The sequence below is a fragment of the Ixodes scapularis genome, unplaced genomic scaffold, assembly GCF_016920785.2.
Source record: "Ixodes scapularis isolate PalLabHiFi unplaced genomic scaffold, ASM1692078v2 ptg000323l_1__unscaffolded, whole genome shotgun sequence".
In the NCBI taxonomy this organism is placed as follows: domain Eukaryota; kingdom Metazoa; phylum Arthropoda; class Arachnida; order Ixodida; family Ixodidae; genus Ixodes; species Ixodes scapularis.
The window spans coordinates 687,159-695,815 of record NW_024609965.1 but is presented as its reverse complement, the minus strand read 5'-3'; the positions used below and the strand labels follow the sequence as shown (position 1 = coordinate 695,815).

General features: G+C 46.0%; 1 protein-coding gene across 1 annotated transcript; it reads left to right on the top strand.

Annotated features, from left to right (window-relative positions):
* Nucleotides 1-1,120: 1,120 nt before the first annotated feature.
* LOC120841742 lies at nucleotides 1,121-8,657 on the top strand. Its single transcript, XM_040212708.1, has 5 exons — nucleotides 1,121-1,443; nucleotides 2,152-2,253; nucleotides 5,055-5,184; nucleotides 6,853-6,934; nucleotides 8,551-8,657. The coding sequence occupies exons 1-5, from the start codon at nucleotides 1,121-1,123 to the stop codon at nucleotides 8,655-8,657; spliced, it is 744 nt and encodes a 247-aa protein (XP_040068642.1).

The window sequence follows — 8,657 nt, the reverse complement described above, 5'->3', positions numbered from 1 at the left end:
GCACCGCAGCCGAATTGTGAGGTTATTGTTGCTCACCTGTGCAACTGAACAGCCTTCCATTCCTCTCAATGTTTATTTTTTTGAAAAAGTGATAGCTGGAGATGACACACCGAAGTGCGTGGTGTATTGATATTAATAATATTTATTCCAACTGAAGTAGGGATGCTGGTGACACCAGAAAGACCGAAGGCTCATGCCAGAGGCATGCAGCAACAAGCAAAAATATCTGCAAGACTGTTTAGGCAACAGTGGTGCTTGTCAAAACCACAAATTAGTACCAAGAGATATGCCCAAAACATAATCTTATTGTTCCTAAATTTCTCACGAGGTTATTATGTTTGTTTGAAACACAAGAACCGTTTTAATTGAACAACAATACATGACACATGGCTGGCGTGTAGCTGCTCTCAGGGATAGCAAGCGGTAACTGTGTGTTGTAAAGAGATGCCCCAAGAGGAACTTGTTTGTAGTACATAAGAAGGATGTCTCACAAATTTTGCTCACAAGCGCCCCTTTTGTGAAGCATCACCACCTCCTTGGCGGTCTTTGTTTGTTTGTTATTTCCCTCAGTTGTGGCTCTGCAAAGGGTCTTTGTTATAAAGGATCATGTCACTCAGACAGGGGCAATGACCAAGACGCCTTTCAGTAATAAAATTGGTAGTTTTTTCCACTTCAGTGCTCCCTTAGATGTCAAAAATATACAGACCCAAAGCTAAAATACGACCACCTAAGCATTGGAGGTTATCGTTTTCTCTAAAACAGTTCCCTGAACTTGTTTACGCAACCAAGCCAAGCCGCTACAAAACAGAATAAATAACATTCATTAATCTTGATAGCAGTTACAGTAAAGGCCCGTTCACACTCTTGCGACCGACTTCGACCGAGTGCGCTAAAACTTCTTGAAACCTCTTAGAACCTCTTAGGACGACAGTTGCTATAGCAACCACTGCGTTTTGCTACGACCAGCTAAACATTTTGTTCACGTCGTACGTAGTCGCGTCGTACGTAGTCGCGTCGACAACCAATAGCAGAACGCTAAAAGGGCTCGGCTTCAGCCTCTAGCAATCGACATAGTCAGGCAACACTGGATGATGCGACGGTGCTCGCTTCTCGTCCCAACATGGCTGCTCCGGCGAGTAGCTCACCCCTGGCCCCGATCCCGCCGGACTGGCCCGATTCCGGCAGCAATGATGTGCTGCGGACACTGTTCTTGCAGTGTGTTGATGCATATGTAGCGGAGTCAGGGAACGACGTGGACTGGGTACTTGTGGCACGAGCGTCCGCAGCGATGCGCCTGCGTTCCCGACGGAGGGTGCCACGCGAGTGGATTCGCTTTCTGCTCCGGTCCCGGGCAACGCACGGTGAATTTCACCAGCTTGTCTGGAACATGCGCCTCGACGACGGAAGCGACTTCTTCCGATACTTCCGCATGACGCCGCAAAGGTGGGTACTTAACTCTCCTTGAACATAAACAGTCACAAAAAAGATACGTTTGGATGTTCGATCGTCTCGGTGGCTCTGAGGCAAAGGGCCGCACTTTGCTTATGATTCGCCAGTTGGCGGGTTCGAATCCCGCCCGCGGTGCCCGCTGTGTAATCGAGAAAGAAAGTGCTCGAAATTGTTCCATGACTGGGGCGTGCCATGTAATCTACTGTAAAATAGTTTGTTGTTGGGCGAGTTGGTGAACGTGCGCTGTGTTTGTTTCTCTCTCTTGCGTCCGTCTTTTTTTGCGCAAAACCATGTATCCAAACATGTAATCTTATTCGTTGATTTGGTTCGTAAAACACCCGAGTTTTTACCTTTTTCGACCATGTGCAAATACTTCAGTATGGCTGGGTTATGTTCATATAACCGTTTTTCTTCGATCACTTTTGAAGAAAAGATTGAGAAAAAAAAAAAAAAAACATTGGCAGGTCATTTTTGGTCACTTTCAGTAGACTCCTGTCAGCTGTGTTCGACAAATTCTAAAGTGCACAAGTTTGTCTGCTTTGATTTCATTGTACCGAGAGGACAAGACCAAATTACAAAATAGTGTTTTACAGGCTGTTCCTGCAATTGTTAATTTCAGTGGCTCACTTCTTAAGAATAGCTTCCCACAGTATTGAACAAATTGCTTTTGAGTACAAACATTAATAAGCACTTTGTCTACAGATTTGACCACCTGCTCTCCTTGGTGGGGCCTTTTCTGCAGAAAAAGGCGACTTTCTTCAGGGAGTCCATAAGCCCTGCAGAACGTTTGTCGTTCACAATCCGGTAAGTTGAAGAACCTCTCAAATAACCTTGCCATAAGCCAATATATCTCTCACAGCATTCCAGTGCATATACATGCCTTGCACTTACGTCATTAAAATTGCATGCTGGAGGGCCGTCGCCATTATGCTGTACCAAATCGTCATCGCTGGATAGGAAGTTCCCTGCAGTTGCCGTCAGTTTGCCTTGCTGAGCGAAGGTTTCGCTACGTAGAATGGTTGCATGTGTGGTTATTAATTGTGCAAACAGGACTAAGAGCAACAAGCGTCGTGATCGTAACACCGTCAGGGATGCGAGATTTTTCAAACTACCGAAGGCGATCTTCGCTCAGTGTTGGCGGACACAGGAACTGTCATAGAAGCGAAGGGGCATGTGGTTTGCGAAGATTAACAGGGCCGACTTGGTCGCAAACGGGAACAGACAGGTGTGCAGCGAGCACTTTGTTACAGATAAGAAATGCTTCTTGTCGTTCTCCGTTTTCAGGACGCGTTCACCCGGTTGCTGTCGCAAGAATGTAAAACTCGGCGCAGCATTGTCTGCTGCGCCGAGTTTCGCGAACGTGAGTGCGTCAGCGAATGGCGTTTTTTCTTTGTTTTACAGGACCTCCTTCTAAGTTGTTCGATGACACGAATCCTGACTGGGCGCAGAGTTTGAAGCTCGGTTACACGGACGAAGGAGATTGCTCAGCCTCGAGTCGCAGTGCTCGAGGCTCAGCGAGTTACGTTAGGGAAAAAGGCGGTGTCGAATGTCGTGTCCACGCCGATGTGAAGTTCGTAGGGATCCTCGCCTTCGCAAAGTTCCACCTTCTTCGCTTATCTCGCTCTCGTAGGCCCAACGAGCTCGTTGAAGTAATCTCTGCAGGGCGGCAACATCCGCTCCTCCGGCGACTGCATATTTAGCCCGTAGGCGCTGGTAAAAATAGATGAAAACGTTTTGTTTATAAATTGTGCGAAAAACAACAAACACACACACACACACACAAAACAAAAACTCTATGCTCTCAAACTGCGTAAACACGTCACGGTCGGGCGAAACACGCCGTCGACTACGCTTTGTAGGTTCTCCGGTCCCCCGGTGGTACGGAGCAATTGCGATCGAGGGCGGGGCATCGCGGCGTGACGTCAGGCGCAAGGCATGTATAAGCGCTCTGGGTATGCCTTCATGACATTCAGTTATCTACGGTCTGTGTACTGAAGTGACTAATCGCTACCTCGCTGACTCCGAGGCAAAGCACCGGCCTATGGATACCCAGGTGACGGGTTTGTATCTTAGTTGAGGTGCCCGTAATCTGACAGAGGCTTACTCCGGAGAGGGTGCCGTGTAATTGAGCTTTCGGTTGAACGTCAAAAGATCCCCAGGTGGTCCAAATTAATCCTCAGTGCTCTGCTGGGGCGTGCCAGGTGCCCGTCGTTGGTGTGACACGTAAAACCCCGAGACTTTTTTTTTTAAGTGACTAATGCCATGCAAAATGCCTGACAAAGAGAGCAAAGACAGTGTGCCAAGGAAGTGAGAGAAAGGAGGAGACGAGGGCGCGCAGGGACTTCAAAACGCAGAGCTCTCATTGAAACGATTAGTGGGTAGACTGAAAGCTAGCAACCGTTGTCTGCATTGCACTCATCAAACACGTTCGAACGCCGGCGTCTGGTGTTTGGCTTTCGCATTCGAACACACGAGTGCAGTGGAGATAAAGGCGGCCTTTGTATCTGCTGCAGTGTCGAACGGGTGAAAACGTGGAACACAGGCGTCTGGTGTTTGGCTCTTGCATTCGAAGGGGTTCAACTAGTGCAGTGGAGAAAAGGGCAGCCTTTGTCTCCACTGCACTCGTCGAGCGCTTTAAAACGTGGAACGCAAGCGTCTGGCATTTTACTGTCACATTCGAGTGGGTTCGATGAGTGCAATAAGCCAATGGCTGCTAGCTCTCGGCAACCCACTAATCGTTCCAATCAGCGCTTGGCGTGCAAGGCCATCTTCACACTTTTCCGTGAGGAGACTCCTAGTGTGGGGGATCAGTGGCCGAATGTGTTAATGCACCATGACTCCAAGCAGGTAGAGCAAAAGGTCTATGCTGAGGGATCCAGGGAGCCTGGCCTAAATCCCCACACCTACCCGTTTCAATCTGAATGAGCATCGTATTGGTGTCTGCTCGTGTCACCACTGCACGGTGTATGTTACGGCTAGCATCCATACTACACTGGCTTAATTTATTTGCAATATAAAAAAGGCTCCATGTTTTCAGAGTTCTTGTTTTTCAAATTGGAGGTGTATTTTTGGGGTTTATTGTCCCCACGGATTGGTTGTTTTTCAACAACAATGTTGAATAAATATGCACGCAACCCGAATACTTGAAAACTTCCAAGGACCAAAAGTGAAGGAAATGGAATAAGGTCTGTGGTTCCTGAGAAAAAAGCAGGCAGTTTACTAATAGTTCCTTCTGGATCAGCACAAAATAAAGCTGTACATAATAAGTTTGTTCCCGTGAAGCTTGGGCTCTTGTAATTCAAGGACAGCTCGAAATCAGTTTTTCAGTTTTCCCAGATTTTGACAAAACTGACTTAGGTTTATTTTTCTAGGTTTTATTGGTATTTACTGAAAACATGGAACCCTGATTGTAACCTACTGTCATCAGATTTCAAAGGTAGAACATCCTTTAACTGTCTACATACAAACATCTCATTTACATTATTTTGAGCCCGACTCATCTTTTATATCACTCTTTTTGTTCTCTGTTGCTCCAAGCATTGACTGTTTCTGTTGCTTGTCAAATAGCACATGTCTCATTGTGACCTACAACTTTAACATTTTAGGTGCCTGGCTCATGGGTCTTCTCAGCAGCTGGCATCCATGTGCTACAGGATCGGACGATCGACAGCAAGCAACATCCTACGGGAGACGTGCTGGGCACTGCACCATGTACTGGACCCATTGTACCGCCCGGTGAGTATGTCAGTGTTGCTGTCATGTCCGGACCTAACGTCACACAGCGTCGGCTCATTCAGTTCAGTTTCCAGCCGAGGCGGGCTGTTCATCCATGTAGAACATAACGGCGCTTTGCTGATGAGTGTGCAGGCTGCTCCGAAGTCAACCTTGAAGTTCAAGCACCTGTTGTCAACTGTTACGTCCACTGTGAAGTTCAGCACATTGGTAGTATTTGCACGGTGTTCAGCTCGTACAGTGTGGACGTAGCCAGTGAGGAAGGGTGCATGACAATTGTGGCACACTTGTCTGCACCTGGTGCTGTTATAGATAGATGCTGTGATTTGTGTGCGAATGTTTCGTGTCCTTCCGCTTTTTGATGCATGCCTTGACAATGCGTCTGCATTTCTTGCAATAATTGCAACATGCTGCCTGAAATTTGTAAGTGTCTGGAGTGTGCTGCGCATTGCATCGCCAGCAGTGCTGAGCGTTCTAATATAGTTCGTCTAGTTATTTGAGCGATCCTGGTTCTGCATTTTGTAGCCACTTGTACTTCGTTGTGCACTTCCTTGAATTCAGCTTGCCTCTTTTTCTAGCCTTCCCGCGGCATTTGCTCCTCGCAGGGCAAAGTTGTAGCCAAGTACAAGCTGCCATTACTGCCCTATTTCTGTTTCCCAGAAATGCTGACCACTGGCACTTTTGATGACAAGGAGCGAACCCACAAAAAGCCTCCATTAGTGACAGAAGCACAATGGTGCTTATGCTCCATCGTACAAGTTATGTGCTGCACTACACTTCCTCCACCCCTAAGCTGGCAGTATGGTGGGAGCTACATGCTTGCCAGAAAAATCAACCGCCACCCTTTCGTCTTCTGACCGCTATTTCTGCTCGTGGCCACAGAAGGGAGCGTGATCATGTGACAAAAGGTAGACACACGACTAGTCGATTGAGCAGGTAGCTTCTAGTGCCTGGTCAACTTAGGAGTTAAAGAAGTAAATCAAAGACACAGGCTAGGTCTTGCTAATTAACCATTTTAAAGAAACTTCAATTCCCTGTGCAGCAAAAGCCCTATCTTAAACCAATATCTCATGGCTGTGATCTTAATGCTTCACAAAACTCTTGAAGATGCAACAAACACAGACAACAACCTCTTGTGCAACCACAGTGATGAAGTGAAGTGAATAAAATAAGGAAGTTAAAGTGAAAGACAGTTATGACTGCATCTCTTTACCAGAAATTAATGCCGTGGCTTGTGCTGTTTATGAATACTTTAGATTTGACGTTCTCTGTGTAAAGCGTACACTCCCTGCAAACTCTCAACTGCAAATAATTGCGACCAATGCAACATTACGGCTGTTTCCCAAATCCAACTCGAATGGCTCCGAGTTACTGCAGCAGATCATGTCACGGGACAACACAGATAAAGAAACACTGGACGCGTTTAGGTTTTCAAACACCAGGTACAGAACCTTTACCCTACAGTGAGATTGAGTCAATTTGGGAACACGGACTATGAGTGCTGTGCTAGGATCACTTGAAAAAACATCTTAGTATTCATGGCACTTATGCCTTCTTACAAAAAGAAACTGTAAATGGTGTAACATATGACACTTCTGGATTTGAGGTGTTTGGTTTGTCTTGGTGGTGTTTGTGTGATTCTGGCTAAGACTTGGTCAACTGTTGTTCTAGGCCTCCGACACTGCCCAGTGGGAGCGGATCGCAGCAGAGTTTGGCATGCTGTGGAACTTCCCAAACTGTGTCGGAGCTAAACGTGTTGAGCTAAACGTCATCGCCATTGCCCCCAGTTTTTACTTCTCCGGGAAAGCGTAATGTGTAATGTCAGCAACGTTTCTTCTTAGCGCTAAGCGGTGTCCGCATGATTGGCGTAATGCGCCTGCGCAACACGTTTCTTGGGAGCCGTCTCGTCGCCTCGCCGTTACCACCATCTCCCGCGTCGCAACCGCCCTCGTCGTCTCCGTGTTTGTGATTATTGTCTCTCGCAATTTAGTCCACACTACAGCCACTACGTGTGCAGACTTATGCCGTAGTTGGGCAGACGTCACTGAATGCTGTAGACACCAAAACTTGGTGAAGATTGTGGTGCAGACGACACTTGCGCCTGGCACACGCCCGCCCCAATTCCAATCCTGCCCGTTGTCGTGTAGAGGATGACGTGACATGTTGTACCATGTGATAGCCATGTTCTTGACGGCCCGAGGCCAATGTTGCCAAACGGAGCCGAAGTTTCAGTTTCAGTTTTTTGCTCGTGTTTAAAATGGGACTTAAAAATATATATTCCATTTTTCGCAAAGCAAATGATGTAATGTTTTTTACTAGGGCTTTTTAATGCGAAATCAATCATCATGTCAAAGTATTTGAAATCGAGCGGAGTTGCCCTTTAAAAAAAACGATGAAGTCTAATGTTAATAAGCCGTCTGCGGTATTGCACATTGTACCATTTTCTCTATTCATTTTTAATGTAAGCGATTCTTTGCTAACGTCATCCTAGGTCCCAGACTAACGTTTTTTTGTTTTTTTTCTGAGCTGCCTCAGTGGGCTTGACGGTGACTGCAGAAGCCATTTCAGTGAGCAAAACCAGTCTTGAGGCTTGTCTTAGGTTTGAGTGAAGACCGGTATGTATAAAAATTGAGCACCAGCGACTTGTGCGGCTGGCACAGTTAATTGTGACGCAAAGAACTAGCGTTCTGGAAAACAGTGCCTTTGCACATAAAAAGGCATAAAACAGAAGCAGACGAAAGTGAACATGGATTCCAACAAGATTTCAAGCCAGGAATATTCTTTCATCATGGTCTCGTGCAAGGACCCTAAGAAAATCTTAGTGACACTAAAAAAAAAATTTATGTTGGTTATATTTCCCCATTTCAAATTTGTTGGATGCTTTCTCTCCTCTTGCCTGTAATGCAATTTTTTTTATTGTGTAAACATAACAAAACAAAACTTTTTTTTTTCTTTTTACTTTGGGAGGCAGGCACTTGTCAAGCAAGAAACGAATTGTTCTTCTGCTTTCTCTCCAAATGAATTAAATTGTGATTTCCTTCCTGTGACTTGGAATCCATTCTACAATTGCAGTGTGTCCATTTTTGATAGCCTCTTGAATTGAGCAGTCTGGATCGGTGAAGGATCACAGAATGTTTTGTTCAGTTTACACTTAAATTTAAGGGTGACTCTGGTTAATTACGAAGATTTTCAGTCAATGGTTGATTAGATGTCAAACCTTATCTCACAACTGCTCCTCATTGAAATATTTTCATACAATCTTCGTTTCAAGTTTACCACAAACCTACCCTAAGCCGTGAACTCGGATGATGCAGAAGTAACAATGCCTGCCTGCCTTCGGCAGGCATTGTTACTTTTGCATCATTACAGGCATGGTTTACCACTACAAACTGCAACGTTATATGGGTGGCAGGCCGCTGTGCAAGGGTGCGTGTTTTCTGCTCTATCTGCAGTCAGTTACATCCGGCGATGCTTGA